Raw genomic sequence first — 26523 nt, forward strand, 5'->3', positions numbered from 1 at the left:
GTAACACACCTCAGCTGTTTCCGATATGACACGTTTTGCTCGGGATTACAGGTTGAAGCTCTGGCAGCATTTACAGACAAGATGACAGAACGTTCCTAACCGATGGAGTGACAGCAGATGGGAACACCTGAGCCTCTGCTCACATAACATTCATTACTCAGTGCTTCTCTCCAGGCCATTTTATAATGGAAAATGTTATAGTTTTATTTATTTGTGGTGCTTGTCACGGTGAAAATGCCTCTTTCTTCAGTTTCACATCCTTTGCCCTGTAAAGTATTTTGTATCTGAATGTGGAACTGATTGAGGACTTGGATCTTTTAATGTTTTATGTCCAAATTAAGAGTTTTGTCTGCAGTAATCAATAATAAAACTCTTTATACTTACAGTCACCGTCCAATTAAACAGAGATATTAATAATCTATCAATAATAAAAGTGAGGCAGTTTATTTTTGTCCCTAGATCTCAAGGCCAGTTGTGAACATAGTAAAGCATAATAACAGAACAGGTAAAACTTTTATGGCCAGTCATTAACTTTACAGTAAGTATATAGTATCCCAGTCCAGAGATGTTGGGACATTTTATCTGAAGATGGACAGAAAAATAGAAGGAAGATGGCTGGTTTCATGGACACCAAGTAAAGAAAAACAAACCACAGAATCATAATAAAGTCCTCGTATCTCACAGTCTTTCATTCAGCCTATATTCACACTACTTTCTCTATTAACACTTGGTCCTATTTGAAGTTTTCGTGTGACCTTAGTGCCCAAAATACACCTGTTTGCTCAGGTAAAAACCTTCGCTGTAGACGTGTGACTTGAGGCTCAGGCCTCTCCCCGTCTGCCCCCCCGGGGCATCTGCCATTATGTATCCCATTATGTAGCCCTGCAAACAATTACATAAAGCCTATGCAAGGGTTCATCAGCTTACACCGGGGGATTTTGTTAACTGGATTAGCGGTAGATTTAAACTCTGCATTTAGGTTCAAGAAGTGAAAATAATCAGTGAGTCTGTCTAAGCGCTGGGTATAAAAGGCTGATGCACCTTCTTCTCAACACATCTCAGACACTGCAACAGCTCTGCACTGAAAACCTCCTGCAGCTTCACTCTGCACTTCAGGTAAGGAGATGCAGCTTTGTGGGGACCAGCTGATACTTTTACAATAGAGCTGCTAGAGTGACATTTTGGTTAAGATGTATGCAGCCTCTTCAAACAACTATTAATTGAAAAAAATAATAAAATAAAATCACACTATCAACCAAACTGACATTTGCTGGATTGGGGTTTTCATCTAGAATGGACTTCCAAATCTTTGCCCTGGTGATGTTGTTCCTGGCCTGCGTGGAGCAGGGCCTGGCCTCCTGCGTGGTGGACAGTTTCACAGTCAAAGAGGACTTCGACCCCCAAAGAGTGAGTACAGAAATATCTCTAAAAAGAAAAATCCACAAACAGGACAGAGGAAAGGCAGCTAGGTAGTTCCCACAGATACAATCAAGTAGGAAAAATATATTCAACCAGGATAGGATGATCAACACCCTCCATTTAAACCAGGATCTCATCAGTGTATAATGAAATATAATGTTGTATATGTACATATCTGTAGCCTACTGATGTCTGCCTGTTAAAATAATTTGTATATTCATCTTTTTGATGTTTTTTTTTTTCACGACAGTATGCAGGAAAATGGTACGCTCTGCAGAAGAAAGATCCAGAGGGTTTGTTCCTGCAGGACAACATCTCTGCTGAGTACACTGTTGGAGACGATGGGTCCATGGTGGCCTCCTCCAGGGGCAGGGTCACTCTCTTTGGGTGAGTAACTGGCATTTTTAGAAATCTCTTTAGTCTTAATGTGATATATTTAAATATATAAATGTTTCCATTCCTGCTCGATAATGTGACATTTCTCTCTCTACTTGGCCTCCAGGTTCTGGGTTGTGTGCGCTGACATGGCTGCTCAGTACTCAGTGCCTGACCCCGGCACCCCCGGCAAGATGTTCATGAACTACCAGGGACTGGCCAGCTACCTGTCCAGCGGAGGTGAGCCTCCTCAGTTATATATGCAAAAACACACACACACACACACACACACACACACTGTAGGTCTTTCTCACACACAATTGAGACTAACTTGTTGCTCTCTGCTCTTCCAGGTGACAACTACTGGGTCATTGACACAGACTATGACAACTACGCCATCACCTACGCCTGCCGCACCCTGAAGGAGGATGGAAGCTGTGAGGACGGCTATGCCCTGATCTTCTCCCGTAACCCCCGCGGCCTCCCCCCTGCCATCCAGAGAGTCGTCCGCCAGAAACAGGAGGAAATCTGCATGGCCGGACAGTTCCAGCCCGTGCTGCAGTCCGGTATGTACTCAACCTATGATGCTCTGATGCTCTGAAGTAAACAAGATGTACAAGTGTCCATGGTACTCTTGTATTCATAGTATTATTGTTGACTTACCTTTAAATTTAGAAAAAAAAGCATGTCTTATCTAAATAGTTAATCCATCACTGTTGATATTCTAGTCTTTACATTCAGGATAAATATTTCAGGCTCTCTTACTTGTAAACCCATTTAACACTTGTTCTTCTTTCTCTGTTCTTAACAGGAGCTTGCTAAACTGGTTCTCAGAAGGAGTTTGTTGAGCAGCCCTTCATTACGCTGGATTGATCATCCTGTCCGAGATGAAGAGAGAATAATCTTGTTCCGTTTATGATTTGCTGTGTTCCACCGACATAGGAAAGAGTTGTCAGATAAATCAAATTCAACACCCCATGAAAACAAAAATTAATGAACACTGCCAAAATGAAAATATACTGATTACCGGTTGAGTGACTGTGATGATAGAACCAACCGTGTAGTATTGTCACACTGAGGGGTAACATCTGCACTGTGTAATCACTCTGTGTTGGTGACAATAAATTTTGTAAAGAAAGTTGCTGTTGTCCTACTCTTTGTAAAAACGACTGAGTAAGAACCTTAGATTGTTGTTCCAACTTTTACTTAGCTCATGCACAAACACAAATAATACACATCATATAAAAATCTTAAGTCGACAAAATGGAATATAACAAATTCAAACTCACATTTTAACACTGTTTAACAAGTTCTCATTCTGGATGTATAACACAGGTGACACATTCAGGAGTAAATATATCAATCGACAAATCAGGTGTTGTATTCTGTATTTTCTTATCATCATTAAATCACATGAAAAGACCAAAATCAACAGTTAATTGATCCAAGTAACAGTTATTGTCTGTGTATCCAAAACCTGATATATTTTATTATTCTGTGCCATAGAGATCTACTGTTGTCCAAAATTATTAAAAACTAAAGCACCAAATATGTATTAATCCACCGCTGAAAATAGTCCTAAACAAATCTGCCGGTTACTTCTGTTTGAGAAATGTTTAAAAAAATTACAGTGCCCAGCAGGAAATTATTAAGGCCTTTTTTTTATGAAGCTTTATATTTGTGACCTCTTTTACATCTTTAATAGAAACCAGTGGGAGCCACAGACAGGGTAGAAAAATTGCAAATTACTAAGAGACCGACTAACACATTTGGGATTTGTTTACAATTTACCAGTATAGAATAATGCCAGCCTTACCGCTTTTGTCTTATGAAGAAACAAAAGATTATAATTACTTGTTACTGTGTGCTTTGATGCTGTGAATGGTGAGTTTAAAAGGTTTCCACTAAGACAGAATGTGCTTAGTCACTTTATCCATCTCCACAAGCCACTTCATCTACAACGTCATGTATTCAGTCACTTTTATCTAATATTCGAGTCACAAACATTCCTATACTCAAAAACATGTGAGGCCTGTATTACTGTATAATAGAGCAGGAGCATCAATAGTAAATGTTTGCTCATAATGCGATTGGGCAGATGAAACAAATGACCTACGCTGCATAATGTATATAAATCAGCACTTTAATCTCTATAAAATGTATTTACACTGTACAAAACCATGTAGAAACATAAGATGAATACTGTCAGACCTGAGCCTGGTCTAGTGCTCTTCTGAATACTTCTCTGGCAGCGAGTACTGCCCAGGCCTTGCCCAGTAGTCCACAGCTCGAACTCTGTACAGACCGCCAACCTCTTGGTCCACTACAGAACACAACACGGTGTACGGTGTTATTTTCTATGACTGCATGTCACAATGCCAAAATATAGTTTGAAATATGAAGATTTTTCTTCACTGCCATCACTTGTTATGCAGTTTACTGGGAATCCTTACCAGGTGAGTAGACGTATGAGGTAAAAACGGTGTCCTGTGTATTAATCCTGCTGAATTTCTCGTGGTCTGTGGAGAATTCAACTTCAAACGTCTTGATGCATCTGCAAATACAAAGAGAGGAAAATGAATGAATGAATGCTTACGGTCATACGTACAGCATGTATATATTCACTGCATTTCAACATCACGATACAAGGATTCAATCCACTGTACTGCTGCACTTAGTTTTATTTTATCTACTTTCACTCCTTTACGGTTTTCTTGTGGTGGCAAACACATGAATAGAGAAATAATCACTTGTGTGCACCTACTTGGAATCGACACAGTGATCAGACCAGACGATCAGGACTTGGCCTTTGGTGATCCTGATGAAGCGTAATCCATTAACCTAATGAAAAGTCAAATATAGTTCAGACTAGTTCATGATTATCTCTTTAGGAATATACTCCTTACATTCAGGACATAACTGTATTCACACTTAAATCAAATTACTTTCTCGTTTCGCAAACTGCAGTGACTGGAGAAAATCTATCTTACCTGCACTGACACAGAAACACATCCTCAACTGCACAGAGTGACAAACACTGACACACCAAGTAGGATTTAACTGATGCGCAAAGCACAATGCACAAAACCAGTCAGAGTTTTGTTGTTGTTGTCTTTGTGTGTTGGCACTGACTTGGTCTGGTGCGGCTTTGGGCAGGGCACAAACATGGATGAGGAGAACGGAGGGAACAGACAGTTTGGCTCTCAGAGTCAGCATGTCCCCTGCAGGAACCTCCCAGGGTCCATCAACATGAGGGTCCTGAAATATTGACGCATCATCAGTGGGTCAAAGAGAGAGAGAGAGCAAACCAATCACGTCCCGGGTCTCAACAAATTCATCCATGGATACACGTTGTCTCAAAACAGTGTGAAACTACAGCACATAAGGCACTGTAGCTGCAATCTACCAAACAGCATCCAAAACCTACAGATATATCATTATTATATTGTTGTTTAATGGAAGCAAACAGCATATTGTTTCAGTATTTACACTATTTAAGTGTACAATGTACATGTACAATATAGTCTATGTGCACTGTTTCAGCCATTTTACAGCTTGATAAGAACGTTGTCCTTTTCTTTACTGCAGAACAACACGATGGCTCATCTGACAGAAATCATTTAGACTGATTTAAATTAGTTTCTGGTTTTGGACAAAGACTGAACCTGCGTGGGAAATGACCAATCACAATAATTCTCAGAGTGGACTGATTCAATTGAAATGAATAATAAAACAAGCTAACAATCAGTTAATGATGATTTTAATAATATGAGTATAAAAATTGTGCTTTGAAAATTTTTTTGTGCTAATGTTCATTCCTATAATATGATTCAGGCTTCCTGTTTACCTGAAGACCCCTGAGGCGTCTGAACTGGTCTGCTGTGGGGAAGTCGGGGCTGCCCATACTCTGCCACAGCTGGTACGGGTTGGTGACATTGTTGTCCAAGTAATATGTGACATACACAAGACCTGGATACAGATAACAGACAGAGAGGGCAGGACTGAAACAGACCACTCACCTGCAGAAATAACAGCCTGTAGGATTTCAGATACTGGACAAATATTTTGATCTTAAATAACGTAACAGTATTTGGTTAAACCGACCCTTCTGTGCAGCCAGTCCTCTCAGTGACACGGTCACATCATCAGTGTTGGTGGAGGTGCTGTTGTCGTCACTGTTGTAGACCAGAGCTGCAGCCTGCCAGCTGTCCGAGCTGCCTGGCATCACGGGCTTGTGGCTGCTGGCGAGAACTCCCACTGTGCTGTTGCTGGTTCTTGCCAAGTCCAGAACCTGAGCCAGGACCTGGGTCTCTCCTTAAGGTTAAATCACATACAGGAGAGGCAACGGAGCCATTAACACAGCACTGAAGCAGCAACATCCTGGTGACCTGACCTTTAGTTACACGGACATATATACATGAATTAAACCACCATCACACCTCAATCATACATTTAAACTGACGCCCACATGAAACCCTGGAGGGTCACCTGCTCTACAGTAAAGAGACGGTCACCTAGCAAAGCCAGCAGGCCCATGACGGTGAGGACAGGCTTCCTGATGAGCTGGACGTGAGGCGGCTGGGTGTTGTTGACCTGGAAGCGAGCAGTCAGCGTGCGCTGGGTGAAGGGGTGTGGGTGGTAGCTGAGGAAGGCGTTGTCGTTGCTCAGCAGGGTGTAGTTGATGGTGCTGTTGGGGTCTGCCAGCAGCAGATCCTGGTGCTGGTTTATGACCTGTTGAAGGGGGGTGGACAGAGGATTGTTAAGAGGTGATTTAATATTTCGATTTCAGGGAATCTATACATACAAATCCCAAGTGATGCTATGCTAACACGCTAATGTCACAGTCACAGCACTCTAAAGCATGTACACAGTACACAGTGTATGTATCCAGTATAATGCAGTATACTGTATAAGGGTTAACTGATTAGACTACCTTTTGCCACTAGACCAGGCTGATATTGGCAGCTCAACAGAATAGCCTCCTTTCACCTTCTCACAAAATACAAATACATATCAGATACATACAACTACATCACATATAAACCATGAAAAAGACACACACATGCACACGCACACACATCATAGACACATACCATACACATCATATTCTTTTCATTTCTATATCTCGTTAAGTGTTTATTGTTTTAGTTGTCATTTACATGTCTGTCCATTATGTCTACCCTTCTTGTCACACTTATTTTTGCTTTGTAAGTCACTAAAAAAAATTAATACATAAATAAATCTGTTACACTGTCCATTCATCCATTATCTATTCTGCTTATCCTTATAGAGTTGCAGGGGGGCGGGGTACACCTAGGCCAGTCCATCACAAGGCTGACAAACAGAGACAAACAAGCACTTGCACACACACTGTGGACTGTGGGAGGAAGCTGGAGTACCTGGAGAGAACCCATGCAGGCAGAGGGAGAACATGCAAACTCCACACAAAAAGGCCCCAGGCCCGGGATTTGAACCCAGAACCTTCTCACTGTGTGGCAACAGTGCTAACCACTGCGTCACTGTGCCACCTGTGTCACTGTCCTATAGTCTAATTTTGTTTTATACCCTGTGAAGTATAAAACATCTGTCATTTTGTGCTCATCAAAGTTGACATAAACGTAATAGCTAAAGCAGCCATTAGAAAACATAATATTAATGACTTGATATATTAATAATGAATGTAAATATGTCATAGTGTAAATAATCCTCATTATTTGTCCTAATACTTAAATACCCATGTTGATCTTCACCATCCAATATTCAAATATGATTTACTCTAGGTGTTTTTTCATGTTGCTCTTCTCCATCCCTTCACCTCACCTTCACCACCATGGCAGCGTAGGTGACATCAGCCCTCCACCCCTGAGGCCTGGACCAGCCCACAAGAGGATCAGCCTCGTCATTGTAAACAGGGAGGCTGCGGAAGCGGGGGAAACGCTCCAGGATCTCCCCCATTGTCTGAATCTCCTGCTGGAGGATGGGCAACGAACAGCCTCCTCCCTGGAGGACAGAGGCAGAAAATCAGCTTCTAAAATTTTGTATCAATTAAAGAAACTAATGAATGCTTAGTTTTACATTACTCAGGTGATTGTGCTAATAGGATTTAAGGAGTTGAGGTACATTAGTAACTTTGCTATCTTTGTGTTTGTGCTTGGAAATAAATATTTCAACCAGACTGTGTCACACAACAGTGAAAAAGTCTTCACTACAATAAATACAAGATATTCAGTTATTCTGTGCTTTTAAAGATCAATACAAATAATTTAAACCTTATTCTTGAAAATTTTGATACAAAAAATGACTAAAAATCATCTCTTGATTTCCTATTTGTTCTCGGTTCTCTGAGTGCAGAAAGGCCCACCTTCTTGTGCAGGGCGATGAAGTCGATTCTGACCCCCGTCTCTCCAGTGAAGTAGTTGGTGCCGTTGTAGCAGTGCTGTAGCATGGCCCAGCAGTATGGCGAGTGTGGGGGGGAATGACAGGAGTCCCCTGGACCCCCAAACCTCAGGAGACTGCTGGCAGAGCGCAGACCCTCTGAACAGGCGTCATAGTAGTTTAAAAAGCCTAAAGAGAAGAACCAGAGAACTGTTGCCTTACCTGGTTTATCAAGTTCACAAACAGCAATTTCTGGAAATACTCAATCATTGTTTGCTTAAACTCCGCACTATACCCAAATTATTACCACTCTAATGTATTCATGATGATCCGTCTATTCCAGTAAAAAATGTGTGTAGACATACATACCTACATATATACAGATATACAGTATACTGTATGTCATATTACATATAGACAATTGTGATGTATTAAATTCCAATGTTTCCCTAATATAAAGTCTAATCATGGATGTACAGAGTTTCAAACAAGCCAGTGTCAAATGACACATTTTTAGAATAACTAGAAACAATATAAGCATTTAACTAATATTATATATATGGGAGAAATGAGAACAAATTTGCTTTCCTTGTACCAATTTCAACTTTAAAAATAACTGATATAATGTTGTGTAGGATGTTAATGCTTTACCTTGCAGTGACACGGTGACATTATCAAAGTCATGGTTGTTGGGCTCGTTCCATGTTTCGAAGTTCCACTGAGAAACACTTCCCAGGCCGTACTTGTCTGTGATTCACAATCAACAGTGAACATTATACATTTAATCAAAAAACGTATTTTTTTTAACTGTGAAATACAAATGACAAATGGTAAAATCTTTTATTCAAGTAATCAGGTTCAAACAACACTCACAAAACATTTTTTTTTTAACATTGTTTCAGCCAGTTTTGGCCAATACCTGCTTCTCAATTACAATTCATGTATTTTTTCAGATTCAGGTGTTATGCACCATGATTACATGGTATGCAGAGTAAACATATACAATACAACATTAAAAAACAGCACTCAGCACTCACTCACCGATGTACCTCTTGGCTATGAGATAAACCAGATTCCTCCACTCGACCACTTGTGATTTGTCCTCAAAGTCAGTGAAGTAGTTGGAGACACTGCCCATCAGTTCAAAACCTAAAGACCACAAGTGCAAGAAAAAAATGAACTCTACTTTGGATCCTTGATGAGAGCATTTGGGAGATAAAGTTATTTGGGAAGTGGATTAGTTAAATATGCATCACAAATATGATATGATGTTTTCCAGCCTGGTACAATACCTGGTCGGAGTCCATTAATCCACAAAAGCTCTATCAGCTGGTCCAGTTTAGTGAAGTTGTACTGAGGTTGTCCTCCAATATCTCTATGACAACAAAATCAGACAGCTGCAAATTATCACAAAATACTCACTCATCTTCAAACTAGACAAATCTTAAATTATACTAAATGGCCTGCTTTCTTTCACAAGTAGTTCATGTTCATTGCTAGTTCACTTACTGTGCAGTGACCAGCTCCAACATCCAGTGTATCCTGACCTGCTGGATCCCTCCATGGGGGACTGAGCCCACATAGGCCAGGTTCAGCTGCTGGTCGATGCTCAGGTCAAACTGGTGGGCCTGGGTGTGAGGCAGAGGGGGGCTGGACACAAACAACAGCTTCCTCTTTCACTTCATAATGCACCAGTGACACAAATATATATCTAAAATATGCTAAACATAGATCATAGATTTAATACACACATGTAGAAGATTTCAGACTGAGTCATGCCATTTGACATCATTTGTCATTAAAGCTGGATAACATTTGTTGTATCTTTAGAAAAGCTATGCCAATCTCCAATGAAGAAACGGACATTTTAAAAGATGTCTTGGCTTTGTTATGGATGCTAACGTGATGTAACAGTATTTAATACATTTTATTTACCAGAGGTCTTCTGGTAGATTCGGTATAAAAATAAACCCACACTAATTTCTCCAGTACAATAAAATCCCAACTTCCTGACAAGGTTCACACTCACTGCTCTGTGTATTCCGCTGGAGGAACTGTGAACAGAAACACTTATATATCTGACCTACCAGAAACCGGTGCTTCTCCAGAAGTGTTTCAGGTCTCCTACTGGTCTCCCCACATCTACTGTGATGACATACGAAGCTCCTGAAGCAGTGGCAACGTTAAGAAGTAAAACTAAGACGGACACAGTTTTCCACTGCATGTCTGCGACCGAGCATGACAACTTTGTACGTCGCTGAAATGGAGTTAAAACGATGTGAAACCAGCACCGAGAGCTCAGCTTCACCCCAACATGTCTGACACATAGTATGCACAAAATGAAAGAGAGACATTTAACTTAAGTCACCTTCTCAAGACTAACAACACAACTTTCACTCCAGTAGCAAGCTGCAGTCCTAGTCAGCTGAACATGATGACGTTTATTACATGCGACCCTGCTGTAGTCTTCCATGGTAAAGTCTGTTTTCTACGGAAGTGAAAAACAGGATTGTTATTTCATTTTTTTAAAATTTATTTGAAGAGAAAACTTATTTTTAAATGATTTTTTTATTAAGTAAAAAAAATCCTGACTTTCTGAATTAACGATAATAATTATCTCGGTAAAGAAAATGATTTTTTTTTAATTTTATCTTTTGAAGAGTTAAAAAAAAAAAGTTTTTCTGAATAAATGAGATTATTATCTCCTTAATTAAAAAACAGCAGCTTTTTTTCCTTAAGTGCATGCATTACCTTTCGTAGTTCGCAGATTATAAGGGATAGATAAAGATCTAGGTAGGTAGGTATATGCATAGATAGATAGATAGATACATACATAGACCCGTAGTCACTCACTCCAGGGGGAAAGTCTGGACTGGATTTGCTGTCTTGGTTCCTTACAGCTGAGTGTTGGTTTAGACACATTGTACCTTTGTCTGAGTAACTACCAAGATCAGATCATACCTGTTTGGTCCTTTGCATCTTGACATGTCACAGCAACTGTACTGCTTTATATTTTTATATGTGATATCAAAGCTTATATACAGTGAAAACATAAACCAAAGCTTTCTACAGAAATGATCGGACTTTAAGAATTTCGACACAAGAAGCTGTTAATGGGACATTTATTTAAAAAAAAGTTGGGAGAATCAAGAAGGCATGAAAGGAAAAAAAAAAATTCAGATGTCATTTACAGTTGAACTCAAAGATACTGTTAAACAGCAACAGTTATACACAACCATTTACACAACCTGTACAAATATTTTTTTCCCGCATATTTGCAATTTAAATTCAAAATAACTTAAATAGGTTTCTATGTAAAAGTGCAAATCCATATGCGTGGGATGTCTGTGAGTAAGACCATGGTGACAGAAGGGTGCCTTGATGACTTGTAAGGCATCACAAGTACATTTCAACATATACCAGCTCTACTGTTTGAAGCACAGTCATATATAATGCTTTTAATGTACAACATCCACGTCTTGTGTAATTATGATGCCTTACATTGCATTAAGCTACTGATCACACATCCTCTCTCATACAAATCAATATTGTAATGACAATAAAATAGTCTCTTGTGATTTGACAGAGAGACCTTTCTCAATCTAATGTGTCCAGCCCTGAATAAAACCACTAAAAAACGTTTCAGTTCAGTCAGTGTCTGTAGTGTTATTAGGGTCAAAGTTTGGAAAGTCAGCATTTCAGCATAGCAACAATGCACTGTTACCTGTTTGGTAGTGTTATTATAGGTTAGCATTAAAATCACAGTTACCAGAGGCCATTCTGTACAGGATGAACCCAGATACAGTGGGGAAGTAGTAGTCCACAGATTTCAGGCTTTTAACAGTGAGACAGTGTGTGTTTGTGTGTGTAGAGGTGAAGGGTCGGTGATTCTCCACAGTCACAAGGCATGAGGCGACAAAGAGTGAAAACTGTTAATGCTGATACTTTATAGTCTCTAAGAGCATCCTCCTGATTGGTGAGGAGGAGGGAGAACTAACCCACACACGCTATTGGGCCTTACATGCTTCTGTATTAACATGCAGCCGATGCAAAAAAAAAAGGAAAAGGAAAAAAAAGTGTGTCATCACCACGAGTACGAGAGTATTATACAGCATATCCACTCACAAAGCACTGGTCACCATGGGTTCTACTGGACAGGAGACTGGAAATGTGCTTGGTAAAGAAAAGGTGTTCAGGCATTTGCAATACAAAGGAGAAAATAACAAGCATCAAGTCCTTTTGTGTGTGTGTGTGTGTGTCTGTCTGTGTCTGTGTGTGACGTAACATAACTACGACTTCTGCTCGGCTCCTGCAGCAGACTGGGCTGCGCTCTCTGGTTTAAGGATCTGATAGGTGATGAGGTACTCTGGGTAGGCCTGAGGGAGGAATACAGCAAGACATTGGTCAACACCAGACAGAAGGTGTTTGATGTATTTTTGTTAATACTACAGACTCTTGTTTTTAAAAATTAGTTTTAGATTATGGTGACATCTTGTACAGACATGCTTCAGCTGCAACTCTAAAACCCCATGATGCTGTCTACAACTCTGCTCTTAGGTTCATTACTGGTGATGCCAATAACACTCGTCATTGCATCCTGTATGAAAAGGTTGGATTGTCCTCTCTCTCCAAAGACGCGATTTGCATACGTATTTGTTTATTTACAAAGCCTTTCTTGAAAAGCCGCCGTCATATCTTACATCCATGTTAGATTGGTCCACTGGACCACATTACAGCAGGACTACTGACTGGCTTACGCTCTGTGTCCTCTGAGTTCATGCTGACCTAGGAAGATCTGCTTTTGGCTTTTTTGCACTGTCCACCTGGAACTTACTACAAAGCACTTTACAAATGAATTCGTTGTTACCTTTTGGTCATTTTAGATTCTTAATCTCTGACCTTTTAACTTCTGTCTGTACCCATTTTAATTGATTCTTGTCATTATTTTATTAATTGTATTTATATGTTTGTTTTAATTTGATGTCCTTTTTAAGTGGTATTTTTATCTACTCAACATCTTTGTAAATATGGGCTTCACCCTCAATGACCTTCGAGTTTAAATAAAGACATATATTAATGGAAAGATGCTTTGTTTACCTGCTCTCCTCTGTAGATCACGTACTCAGCGTAGGCTAGGCCGTTAACGCTGGGCCGCCCGATTACTGAATGATGTCCTGGGGGAGCGTGGGCCATCTTCATGGCACTGAACTGTAGGAAGGATTTCCCCAGGGTCACTCGGCAGAACAGCATTTGCCTGCAAGTTCAGACCAGAGGAGAAAAGTTGCATGAATAACCTTTAATTTGATAAAGAACATAAAGGAACAAAGTAGTTTTACAACCAACACATCTATCAATGTTGTGGTTTAGTTTGAAATTGCACTTTAGCCTGTGATGCTCAAGGTTCACGTTAAGTCAAAGTTACCTGTGGCACAGGTAGCAGGAGCGGTCTTTGTGCGTCGGGCAGCCTGTGCCTCCACCGATGCCGTAGACGTACTGATTGCTCTTTGAAGAGTTCTCTGCAAAGTAGATCCCTGCTCCAAACATCCCTCCTATGTAGGCATGACGCTCATCAAAGCCTTTGTGGATGATGGCGTTGATGAACGGGGAACCTGAAGGAAGACGTGACGACAGGGGCAGAATGATATTATATACGATAACTGACATGCAGTACTTTACACAATTACAAATAGATGCCTGATGAATAAAAATCCAAAGTTAGTAGCAGTTTTTGAAGAGCTGAACTCAAATGAGACACAACCGACGCCTGATGCTGACACACAAGTCCAACAGATGGTGAGACAGTGTGTGTGTTTACCGTGAAACAACATCCGCTCATTGTGGTGGTTGTGGTTCTCATCTGCGATTTCCTTCTGCCGGTGTGTGTAACGTTCCCTCAGTTTTTTATTGACCACCTTCTGAATCTGTGGGGCACAATATGACATGTATCAAACAAGACGGCGGGCGTTCTGTTGAGGATTAAATGCTGACTCGCACACATCTGGTCAGGTCGCTGTAATCAGTTTTCATTAATACTTTCTACCAAAGAAATAGTCCCTATAGAAGCTGCTCAGAGGTCTGTGGATTATCAAAGCAGACAGAACAAGTACAGAGAGACTCCTGGTTCACACCTTGATGATGTTGTATCTGCTGAACACACCACCAGCGTTGCCTCCGTCTCTGTGCTCTCGGATGGTGCTCTGCATCTGAGTGACAAACACCAAAAACACCATGATGTTATCATTAGACTCTCTCGCCATCAGTCAATGGTCTGCAAACAAACTAACAAAAAAAAGATTGCAAAAACCCCAGCAGTCAAATACAGTAAACTCAACTCACCTCCTCCTCCACAGACTGGTACTCCTTGTCGTCGGGGGCGAGGTCTATCAGGATGGTGCCCTGGTTGGCACAGTGGAATGTCAAGTATGGGTTGGCACCTGAAAAGCAAACAGTCAAAATTTAACGCTGCTACGTGTAAGGTTTGAAAATGTCTGACTTTGGTGACCCAATGGTCGTAGGAAAAAAAAAAAAAAAAAATCCCCAGGATGCCTCCTCACCTTGCTGGCCGCCTAGCAGCCTCTCAACACCCTTGATAAGCTTGTGTCGGTGGCCATAGGCGTTAATTCCAATCTCCTTCAGCTCCTCGTGACCCATGTCTGCCAACACATCCAGGGTGATCTGGAAAAAGGAAATGAAAGAGCAGGTTTACACTTTTATACCAGCCAGTCAACGCAACTCAATCTTATGCTGTTGGACTGTTTCTATTAAACCACAGTATTAAAGTGTCATTATGTTATACTGTCGTATAGAAAGATACTTTATTTATCCCCTAGGGGAAATTCATGAGATGAGACTGACTGAATGACAGACTTCATATACTAATGTGAAAGTAATGGTTGAGCTTTAAGCATATGAAGTATTATTGAGGTAGCTGACCTGTTCCCTCTCAAAGATGTCCCTTAAGTGCTCCAGGCCCAGGCTCTTCAGGAACTGACTTATGTTCATGTCCAGCATTGTCACTATGAAAAACAGGGTGTTAAAGTTGAATGAAAAATAGTTCACAATGTCAAAACAGGGTGTGCGCACTTCTTCAATGTCTGTATTTTTCTGGAATTCACCAGTATCTGATATCATAAATGCCACAAACTCACTTTCCCCTTCCTTGCGGTCCGTGCCCGTGGCTCCATCTGCCACTCCGGAGGTGCCGGCGGCGGCGGCCGCAGCCAGCTCAGTGAGTGGCCCGGCCAGGTTGTCTATGCTGCTGGCGGCCGACAGACAGGATGGTGTGGAGGCCGGGGAGATGACGGAGGCGCTGACCACTGTGGCCTGGGGCTTAAAGCAGCTGGGCAGGGCATCCGGTGGCATGGCGTCCATCAACAAGGCCCGGATATCGTCAGCCTGCAGGGATGACAAAGAAAAACTTGTTAAAAGGAGCCGATTTATTTTCGAGTAGATTTTGATCAGTTGAGTGATCAGTTTTGAGTATAAAACAAATAGCAGTCCGACTGTCATGTATCTAAGGAACGAATAAGTGAAAACATAGATTTTTCTATTCTATATGTTTTAATATAAATCCTTAGACCACCACGTAGGCCTGAAAAACTAATTTCACAGTAACCCTTAAGCTGTTACCGTTGCCAGGTCCAGAGCAGTTTGGCCCTCTTGGTTCTTCATGGTGGGGTCAGCTCCATGAGCCAGCAGCAGTGCGCAGAGCTGTGTGCGACCCTTCTGAGCTGCCTCATGCAGGGGTGTGAAAGCCCATTTGTCTGTAGCATTCACACACGTGTTGTACTTGATCAGCAGGGCTGCAATGTCCACATGCTGTGAGGAAGAGAGGCAACAGAGGATGAGTCAGTGTTGGTCTGAGCCACAAAACAGATGAAATTTAAGTTAAACAACACAACAGTTAACATTTACTGATGGTATTTAGAGAAGCTGGAGGCCAGAGCACCAACACAATAAATATATTTCAGTTTAAAAATGTTGCAAATTCACAACTGTGAGTTTGCTGTAGTTTAAAGCTTTTTCAATGCGTCAAACCCCCACGTGATCTGTGTTTAATAAGAAATGTGTTTATGTTGTTGAGACTGACCCCATAAGAAGCAGCATTATGAAGAGGGATAAGGCCTCCTTTGTCCTGGGCGTTGACATCAGCCCCATGCTCCAGCAGATACTCTGCCACCTCAAGATTGTTGTAGCCAGCTGAGGAGAAGGAGCAGGAGTCAGAGCATGGAAATGTGCTTTCTTTTAACACTTTGCATAACTGGTGCATTTTAATGGCTCTTTTCCAAAAACACATTAAAGCAGCTAGAATATAACTACCTGCAAGGTGTAGAGGTGTGGAGTTGCGCCCCTGTGTGTCTCTGCAGTTGATGTTCTCTGGGGAGCAGAGCTTCTGGACTCGGGCGAGGCAGCCTTTCTTAGCAGCGTCCAACAAGGCAGCATCACCTCTCAGCAGGTCCTGGATGTCTGTGTCGCCATCTTTCACCATGTCCAGCGGCATGTTGCCATCACGGTTCTTCTTGGAGGGGTCGGCTCCGTGCTGAACAGGTTAAACAGATCATCATCATCATCATCATCATCATAACAATCACTAACAGAGGACAAATGAATCTCAGACGACACTTGTGACAGATGACAATAACGGATCCTCACTTTGAGCAGCAGCTTGCAGATCTCGTATTTGCCTTTGGCTGCAGCCTCGTGAAGCGGGGTGAACTTCCACAGGTCGGCGACGTTGACTGAAGCTCCGTGTCTGACCAGCAGCTCGGCCACCTCATAGTGACCGTAGGAGCAGGCGTTGTGGAGGGGGACCAGGCCGCTAGGAGGAGGAAAAACAGAAGTGAAAATCTTCACACCAGAAAGAAAAAGGTGTTTTGCACCTACTTAACTTTGTATTTATATCTGCAGCAAAATAAACTCAACATTAAACATACTGTAATGATGCAGGAATGAATCATCACTGTACTGACATACATAGCTTATAAAAAAAAAGAACTCACCCCTTGTCTTTGGCATGGACATCAGCTCCATGGTGCAACAGGTATTCAACTACAGCCACTCGGTTGTAACCAGCTGCAAAGTGCAGAGGAGTGGAGTGGCGGCCCTCCAAGTCCCGGCAATTTACATTTTGAGGGGTGCAAAGTTGCTGCCATACACAGAGACAACGTGACAATTAGCAACTCAACACAGTATTATTATTACAATAATGCAAAAGTAGTTTTGCTGCCAACATTGGAAAGTGAAAATCATCTCCAAACAAAAAAAAAAAAAAAAAAACAAGGTACCACGTCTAGAGATTAAACTGTAGCCACAACTACAGAACAAACCGTGGACTTACTTGCACTGTGTCCAGATCTCCTGCTTTGGCCGCCTCCAGAAATCTGTAGTCCACGTCAGAATTACGTGTGGGAACATTTTCTGGAGAAAAAAGAGAAAAATCATCTAAAAATCCTCTGAACAGTGTTAATATGGTACATCCCTCTGAAGAAACGTGTACGGCCACATCCACACTAATATGTTTTAATTCAAAACTCACCACTTTAGCTACCCCCCAGCAAAAGGGGGGATGTAACCTAAAAGCATTGAGCACTGAAATGGAGTAAAAAAAAAAAAAAAAACCTAAAGCTAACCATAGTAAACAGCTAGACGAGCAGCTGGTCTGCTTACCATTAAGAATCTGCTGTATAGCCTCATTGCCCATCTGGGCAGCAGTGAAACCCTGCAGAGATACGATGGCGGGGTCGGCCCCGTAGCTCAGCAGCAGCTTGCAGGTCTGGATGTGACCAGCCAGCGCAGCTCTGTGAAGCGCTGTCTGACCGAGTGTGTCCACAGCATTCACCTGGAGTCAGAGGAGGTGGAGTTAAGGTTCAGCAACACATTTCTGCATTTTGCAAATTCAACACACATCTCTGAAAATCATTTACAAGCTGGCTGCACAGAATGAATATTTTAAAATGGTAAATTAAACAACAGACCTTTGCTCCATGTTTCTGCAGCACCTCCAGTATATCGTTGTGAGCTCTCTCGGCAGCAACATGCAAGGGAGTCATAAAGCTGGAGAACACAACAGACAGGAAGGTATCACTACTTTCTGTTTTGTTATTTCTTTTCTTGTTATCAGTTAATGTGCTGGAACATACACTTAACTTCCTTTTCAAAATGCAAAACCTAAATGTTGTGGACTTACTCTTTGTTCTTCTCATTGATGTTGGCACCTTTACGCAGCAACAACTCCGTCACCTGTTTCCTCTTAGGGTGGGGGGAAGCGACGGCACAGTGCTGAAATAGACATCAACATTACATTTGTGCACTGGAATCTAAGACCGACAACCTTGGAAAAATGTTTTATGTAAATACCAAACCACTAAACACAACAGTCAATTCCATACAACTAACTATCTGTATATCAGCATTAATCACACACAGCTTTGCTAGCGAGATCCAATTTTAATTCAATTCAAAATTTGAAATCAGGGAATTTTTTTGTTTGTTGGCATAAACATAATTTGTAACCAATAAAGAAGCTGGGAAAAGGAGCTCCATCAGCACTGTTTTCATTTACAAGCTACACTCAAATGTACACAAGTACTCAGGTTGGTTCTGACCAGGGCTGTCTCGTTGGTCTGAGGATGTTTGAAGCTGATGATCTCCAGAGCCAACGTCTTCTTCACTTTGGCCATGTCTGCCTCCCGGGCTGCCTGCAGCAGCGAGTGACCTTTGAACTCATCTACATGGACGAAAAACAAGGAAAATGAACAGAAAATTGAGTGTTTTATGTTCTGATTTTTTGAGTGCAGTTCGAGTGATGTCAAGCTACTTATTCGAATGTATTGATGCATTCTGCAAAGACTGATTTGGGTTTTTGAAGTCAACAGCTATTGCTTTTGGACTAAACTTATAATATAAGTATATTGCGTCTGTGAGTGTTCTCCATAAAATGTGATCCAATCATTGTTGTGTGTGTGTGTGTTTGCTGTGCGACTGAGAGAGAACTCACAGGTGAGCCTTTCTTTAAGCTCTGGGGTGGGGGCCATGTCCACGGCGCTCTTGCTGTGACAGTTTAGCAGGGTGGGATCGGCCCCGTGGCTCAGCAGCAGGGAACAGACCTCCACTCGGTTCTTGGACGCCGCCTCGTGGAGAGGAGTGAACTGCCACAAGTCCATGGCGTTCACACAGGCTCCATGCTGCAGAGAGAAGAGCACATCACAGCACAGGATATGATGTACAGAACAATGAAATGACATTTGTTTACTTCCCAGAATTCGGACTGATCAAAATGTGTATAAAAATATATATGTATTTGGAGATTTAAATCCCTGGTTAAAATTGTGGACAATATGTTTTTATACCACACAATGGTATTTACTATGTACTTAAAATTATAATTTAATTTGTTTGTTTATTGTAAACAATCAAAATATGTTTATGTTCAGTGTTTCTCGCTAAAACACACTGGAGATATACCTAAGGCCTAATACATGTATGTAATGTAACCTGCCAGTAAATGAACTTGACAGCATTTCCAAATGATGTGCGTGTGCTGGCTGCATTATCACAGAGTGAAACCTTCCACACAGTTTGGAAAAGAAAGGGATTGTTTCAAAGTCCCAATTTTCTTTCACACAAAGAAAAAAAACAAAACAAAAAACTCCTCTGGAATGGGGTATTTTTTACCATTATGTCATGTTTAAATCTTTAAATGTAATGTTGTTTTTTAATGTAGTCAAAGAGAATTTGCACTTTATCGAAGACCAAAACCTCTTTGAATTCACGTCCCTAGGGAAAATAAACATGGAGCTGTGGTGGCAGTAAACACCAATGTACATATACTGTGATCAACTATGTCCGTAACCAGGGTCAAGTTTGACTTTGCTGGATTAAAACTACCCTGACATGGGAAGTGCATGAATTAAGGATTGAGACTTTAGCGGGTCTTACTTTAAGCAGAAGCTCAGTGACCTCAAAGTGACCATAGGAGCAAGCATTGTGAAGAGGAACCAGACCACTGTGGGGACAAGACAGTCAGGTTAAGACAGGTCAACAAAGACGGCTGAATGACAAATTTAGTTCTTCACACGTCCATGATGTCTCACCCTTTGTCCTTGGCGTGAACGTCGGCTCCGTGCTGGAGGAGGAGCTGAACGATGCGGACCCGATTGTAGCCTGCAGCCAGGTGGAGGGGTGTCGACTGGAAGAGAGGACGGCTTGTTAGCGCATGCGGGCCGCTGGCTGCTTTACTGTGTGCTGCCTTAGATGGCCACGGGAGCAAGCGGCTGATTAGGGCCAGAAGCATTGTGCTATGGCAGGCTACACTCAGTGAGTTGCAGATGAATGGAGGATATGATGCAAGGTCAATGGAGTTTGTGGGCAAATCCAGCGGCAAAAATTCATTTGCTTTCCATATTGTGTCTGACCTGAGTGTGTGACAACAAGCAACTTTAACATCATTACTCATCTACCTCAACTTCCATTTGGTAAGATCAGCAAAATAAAATATTCTTCTGGGGCTTGGGGGTTAAAAAGAGGTTTTATGCAGTAAGCTGGCAAGAAAGAATCCACTGGTGCAACTGTTAGAATATTAAATTCAGAATGACTGGGAAGGAATTATGGTTGGGATTCAATAGCCCGTTCAATTTTTATCCAGTTTCACTTATTAAAAGTTGTTAAGCTCAAAGTCCTTTATATTTTTTATGGAGAGTAGAAGAGATGTATGCAGTTATCTGGCTAAATAAGAAAAACTGGCAAACCATCAGTTCTTTGAACGCCAATCATTGAGTTTTGGCTCTTAAATATATTCATACATTATGTTACTTGAAATTCTTGAAAGCTTAACATTCAGTAAATAGATTTAATTAGAATTTAGGTTTCACAAGTGGGTTCAATACTGGATTCAGGTTTGATAAAATGCTATCGAACCCCAACCGTAATAGGATGCAATGAAGCCACAATAAGCAGGTTAGGTGTTTGAGAAAGCATCTATGCAAGCTAATCAAATTGCTTTACTTATTTCAGCCAAAAAGAAATAAATGTTAGTCTAAGCAAAGCTGCAAATCCAAAATTCAGTGGCATTTGTTCTCTACTCAACAGTCTAGCTCAGGTCAAGCTTACAATAAAAAAGGAGGGACATCATTCAATTCAATTTCCATGCAGTGCTATTAATGTAAAGCCCAGAAAGCCAGCCGTTAGATCTCAAGCCACAGTGATAAAAATCAGATGGACGAAAGATTCGAATCATGTGGGCATCATTCAGTGTGGGATGACACGAGCAATCAAAAGTCATTACCATGGAGGGTAGCATAGCACTACAACGACAGGTGAAATGTAGTCCATTCATGTTGCATACCAACTGATCCAACAGGGAACGTGAAGTAGACACAAATTTCACAGACACGTATTCAGGATTCGCTTGACAAAATGCAGAGGGGCAGGCCTTCAGGCATGCATGAGTGATCATCATCAAAACAATAAATGAATGAGTGAATTAAAAGCCACATCAGAGACTGACTCGAGAGCAAGTGACTGAAAGTTGGAGAAGTGTGGGTGAGTGTGCAGAGGAGAGGACAGACGCTGAAGAAAGCAGGCAGTGGACATTTTGAGCTCCTCTCCAAATCCAAAAAGATGAGTTGTCACCAAGACACCAACCCAACTCACTCACTAGATCACATGCCACGCACGCTCTCACACACGCACGCGCGCGCACACACACACACACACACACACACACACACACACAAAGAGGAGCATCAGGGTAGGATACATGAGTGACCCGTACACCCAGGTCCATGATGTGCAATTAACAAGTGACAGCCAGCTTATTGGTCAAATAAAAACAATGGATTAAAGGAATAAAACAAACAAAAAAAAAAGAGATCACAACAGTGCATCAATCAAGTGGCCGTTATCAAGGTCAACTTACCAGCATTTTTTGGGATGTTGACTGATCGACAAATGTTGCCAGAGTCACACGGAAAACAAAACGAAACAAAAATTACAAAATGACAGTATCTTTTCACAGCAATTCTTTTGTCCCTTCCTAAGTCAGTGAAACACAAGCTCTAGTTATAAACCCCTGTGTGATCCATCAAACATGGCTTGAAATGAAATGTGACACCAGGCCAGAGAGGTAGATAGCTGGAGGATAAGTGTGACTTCTCCTCCTCGGTTTTCTCTATGGCTTTGTGAAAAGGCAAGGACTGGTTAATGGTACCCGGCCAAATCTACACTGGCACACTGACTTAGAGCATGCAAACTCTAAACATACTGCGAAGGAGGCAGGGAGGGAGTAATACTCTAACTGCTGTTGAAGAAAATGTGGTTAGAAATGAGTGAAATGAGCTAACGCTGATATAGTGTTAGTTTCAATGGATTTTTATGCCACAGTGAGGTTGAAAGAAAGCAATTTTGCCAGATAAGACAGGAAATACTTCAATTATTTCTAAGAAAAGTAATGCAAAAAAAACGACAGGGAAATGAAATGCAAAAACAATCTTAAATTAGCAATGCTAAATGCTGATGTTAGAAAATAACTGCAAAGTACATTCTATAAAAAGTGCATATTTGTATAATTACACTTCTAGTCCATCTGCCAATAAAGAGGGAAAAAAATTCATGCCACAAATACCATATGAGCAAGTTCCAATAACATGGACTTTGGAGTTCAGAGGAAACACTAGAACGATACAGACAAATAAACTACAAAAACAGGCTGCTGCAGAATATTTAGATAGAAGTCTTGTTTTCTGATCTGAGCGGATGCCTGTGAACCTAAATAGATTTCAAGATCACAAATAGCTTTGCTCCAGCATCTGATATGGAAAAGTGATTATGGGAAAGTAGAGAAAGTTAGTCCCATCTAAAACATGTTGAAAAATTATAAACAAAAGCACATAACTGTTACTGAATGAGATGTCTGTTTACTTTAGCTCCAGAAAATGAAAACCAAAAAAATTGTTTATTGTGAAAAAAGACCTGACAATTGAAAAAACTGAGATTAAAAATTAAAAGCTGAACCTCCACACAATTAATGAAGTTGGTAAAGTAAAAGCCGAGATGTTATGACAGAGGCAAATGGACTTCAAGGATTGTCTAATGAGAGTCACACATGCATAATAAGAGAAAGAAAACCTCTATAGTGATCCCCATTAACAGCCTCCCACGAATCCAATGATATAAAAATCCTCTTTATAGCTGCACCACACAAACTAATCCAGCCATCATCAGACTAATCACACGAAGTTTGACTCAGGAACGTTCTTGCTATTTTTAAAATACATTAAAATGATTTTGAAACTCAACATGCACAACATGTTGTATCAACACTGTTGTGAAAGTTATGTCTGGTGCGATGTGGTGTGGTGCTAGTGGCTCATTTACCTTGCGGCCATCACTGGCATGACAGTTGACATTTAATGGAGTCAGCAGTGCCATCAGCTTTTCTTCATTTCCACTCCTGTAATTACATGGAAAAGACTTTCATTAAGTGTTCCTCATCAAAATCACTATCTCCTGGGATTTTAATGGAGAAACTGAATGCCATAATCTCAATGTCATTTCACAGGATTTCACAGATGATAAGAACTCCATAATAGATTAAACTACGTACTGCTTTTGTTACTCACATGTTTTTAACATTCACATGTATGTATAAACATATACTACCCACTATTACAGGCACACTGTGGTTATAAACTTGTGAGTAGTCTACTTCTCACTGTACCTTAGCCACTTCTTGTTATAGCCACAAACACAGCTAAAAATGTCCCCTCTAAGAGTAAAGTCAAACTTAAACCTGAAAAGAAGAAAACAATGCAGCTGTTTGACTCTGGCCAACAGGAAATTATAGTAATGACCAGTCAGGATAATACTCACCTTGCTGCTTCCAAAAGTTCATCCTTCTTGTATTCACCTGAATGAAAATAAACATGAAGATTAGAGCTAAATGTAAGCATGTGATGTAACTTTTTGTGGTATGTAAGCCTTTACTGCTCATATTTGCTTGGTAAAGGGATGCACCCTGTGGTTTGTGGCAATCATTCCATGCCAGGGGAATACCAAAACTAAGTTTGCTAGCCTTTACACTTTGTTCAGGTGGAAAGTTTGGGGTGTTGATAAAGAGAAGGCGCATTAAAGGCTGTTGACAAAGCACCGTGCTGCAGTTACATGCCTCTGTTCCACAGTGATACACAAAAACTAGGATTCAAAAGGAGCAAGGGGTCAGAAAACCTGGTGGTCATGCTTAGCCTACAGTGTAATTGCAAAATGCCCAGTTCAGTGTAATAATGGTTTACTGATGTCAGGCCAGAAACATGTGGATCTGCAGCTCACTTGGCCATGACATTTTGAATAATTTTAAATTTAATGATGATTATCTGCAAGCTGAGGCCTTATTTAATCCCGTAGTCATAAGTCACTTGCTGTGAAAGTGTGAGTAAAATGTATATGGGTAAATGTGAGAGATAAGCAGCTGAAAAGCACTGACCTGTGAGAACAGCCTTGGCTGATGGGTCAGCTAGATCCAGAGCAGATTTTCCATCAGTGTTGCGGATGTTTGGATCAGCTCCATGTTGGAGTAACACTGAGTGACAGAGGTGCAGATAAAAAAAAGACATGAGTTGGTTATACAGCAAAGAGTTAGGTAGACAAACCGCCTCAGTGTTTGCTAAAGTAATTGATAATAATAACTAATAAAAATAATAACGAATACTAAAAACTAACTAATTTCCTGGCACCAGCACTCACATACTTCAAAAACCTTTGTCTCAAAGTCGGACTTTTGAATCCAGATATCAAACTTTTCCAGAACCTTAGCTAAATTGCAACTAATGACACATAAGACTAAAACAGTCTAGAAAAACATTTATCAGATTTAAAGAGTTGTCTGTGCTTGGACATACTCAGCAGGGATCCTTACCAATGCACACATCTATCTTTCCCTTGATGGCAGCCTCATGTAACGGGGTGTAGTTCCAGTTATCTCTGGCGTTGGGGTCTGCGCCCTGACACAAGAGGAGGCTGACAACTTCTGCGTGGCCGAAAGAGCAGGCATTATGCAGGGGGATAAGTCCTCCATCATCCCTGGCATGAACATTGGCCCCTGTCTGCAAGAGGTGCTCCACCACATCTTTCCTGCCAAAACCTGAAAGAGGATTAAAATGTATTTAAATGTAGCTTTTACTCTATGTAAATCTAAGCGTATAAGAATAATCACAACTGCAGGTTTCAGATAGAAATCCCTGCGAAATATTTGCAGGGATCTTATTATTAAATGATAAAATCCGCATCGAGACGCTGCAACATCATTGTAAACATACTTCATTGCCATGATTTACGTGTCAGCAGAGTTAGCGTTTATTTTGCTCAGGACAACTTGTGCAAACGCAAACTTAACACAAAACGTAAACTCGCATTGTGCTGCCGTTCTTGCTAATATTATCCATTAATTAACGTTTTCTTTCCTTATTTTTTCTGCCAAGCTAAAGTAGGGGTCGGTATGTGTTTTTTCAGCAAATGTTGACGGTCGTCTGCTTGATAATCAAACTGGATCAAATTAGCTGTTTGGCTAATTAGCTATTAATGCAGAAGTGGTAAATTGTAGTTGTCTTTAACCTTATCAGGAGGGACTAAAAAACAAGTTAGCTGTAAACACGTCCACCAAAACACAACAACGTTGGCTAACTGCCCGTGACATCATGCTAGCTACAAAACATAGCGCTGCTGCATCATTAGCTTAGCTCATCGTTACCCGCAGCGAAATGCAGGGGAGTTGATTTTCGACCAGCCATGTCCTTCGCGTTAACGTTGACCGAATCGACAAGTCTCTTTACTCTGGATACATCCCCGTTACGACAGGCCTCGAACAGTTCCCTGAACGCCCCGCCGATGCCGCTGCTACCGTCGGTGGGACTCGTAGCTCCAGATCCGGGACTTGAGACGCTGCTGCTGCCGCCGCCAGAGGTTGTCGTGGTGGAGCTCGCACTGCTCGCTAGGACCGGGGCTGGTAGGTCCGGGGAGGCCAGGGCCATGTCAATGCCTCCACTGCATTCCCTTTCATTCTCCGGGCTTCCGACGGCCGAGGTCAGCAGAGCCATCGGCGGAGAGGCCGGAGGAGCTCCCGAAAGCGAGCTGTTTCTCGGCGGAGACTGTAAGGTACTCTGCTGTTGTTGCTGCTGCGAGGAACGACGGGACACCGCCATTACAGCAGCTCTCAGGCTACAATAAGAGCTGCTCCTCCTTTCCGGTGAAAGTGGTCGTGTTTCCTGTCAGCTGTTTACTCTCAGTGGAGGCTGGCTGTGGAGAAACCCCCTTAATTTTTCATTTATTTACAAAGCCTGAAAGCACACAATCAAGTCACAGAAA

General features: G+C 41.4%; 3 protein-coding genes across 4 annotated transcripts; 1 reads left to right on the plus strand and 2 right to left on the minus strand.

Moving 5' to 3' along the window:
* Positions 1-1024: 1024 nt before the first annotated feature.
* LOC111645090 (purpurin-like) lies at positions 1025-2932 on the plus strand. Its single transcript, XM_023394144.1, has 6 exons — positions 1025-1116; positions 1293-1407; positions 1670-1806; positions 1922-2034; positions 2148-2360; positions 2606-2932. Exons 2-6 carry the CDS (start codon positions 1294-1296, stop codon positions 2614-2616), a joined length of 588 nt encoding a protein of 195 aa, XP_023249912.1. The 5' UTR covers positions 1025-1116; position 1293; the 3' UTR covers positions 2617-2932.
* Positions 2933-2981: 49 nt separating this feature from the next.
* Positions 2982-10599, minus strand: idua (alpha-L-iduronidase). The gene is made up of 14 exons (XM_023394142.2): positions 10257-10599; positions 9679-9819; positions 9462-9544; positions 9211-9318; positions 8821-8916; positions 8156-8358; positions 7615-7794; positions 6309-6525; positions 5899-6108; positions 5642-5763; positions 4927-5052; positions 4559-4635; positions 4248-4348; positions 2982-4117 (listed from the first exon to the last, which is right to left on the minus strand). The coding sequence occupies exons 1-14, from the start codon at positions 10391-10393 to the stop codon at positions 4017-4019; spliced, it is 1902 nt and encodes a 633-aa protein (XP_023249910.1). The 5' UTR covers positions 10394-10599; the 3' UTR covers positions 2982-4016.
* A 675-nt stretch (positions 10600-11274) lies between these two features.
* LOC111644985 (poly [ADP-ribose] polymerase tankyrase-1) lies at positions 11275-26386 on the minus strand. 2 transcript variants are annotated; one of them, XM_023393986.2, is made up of 28 exons: positions 25910-26386; positions 25079-25303; positions 24647-24742; positions 24037-24073; positions 23542-23617; positions 22085-22105; positions 20262-20356; positions 20107-20173; positions 19166-19352; positions 18774-18895; positions 18356-18447; positions 18144-18222; positions 17836-18007; positions 17507-17586; positions 17169-17314; positions 16822-16987; positions 16489-16708; positions 16259-16368; positions 15799-15987; positions 15318-15564; positions 15103-15185; positions 14724-14844; positions 14506-14603; positions 14298-14372; positions 13985-14090; positions 13592-13778; positions 13267-13423; positions 11275-12545 (listed from the first exon to the last, which is right to left on the minus strand). In XM_023393986.2, the coding sequence occupies exons 1-28, from the start codon at positions 26358-26360 to the stop codon at positions 12459-12461; spliced, it is 3792 nt and encodes a 1263-aa protein (XP_023249754.1). In that variant the 5' UTR covers positions 26361-26386; the 3' UTR covers positions 11275-12458. The 2 variants fall into 2 exon arrangements, with proteins under 2 accessions (XP_023249754.1, XP_023249755.1); XM_023393987.2 differs by lacking the exon at positions 22085-22105.
* Positions 26387-26523: the final 137 nt, after the last annotated feature.

The sequence above is a fragment of the Seriola lalandi genome, unplaced genomic scaffold (genome assembly GCF_002814215.2).
Source record: "Seriola lalandi dorsalis isolate HSWRI2012SDOR001 ecotype SW California unplaced genomic scaffold, Sedor1 jcf7180002054945, whole genome shotgun sequence".
In the NCBI taxonomy this organism is placed as follows: domain Eukaryota; kingdom Metazoa; phylum Chordata; class Actinopteri; order Carangiformes; family Carangidae; genus Seriola; species Seriola lalandi.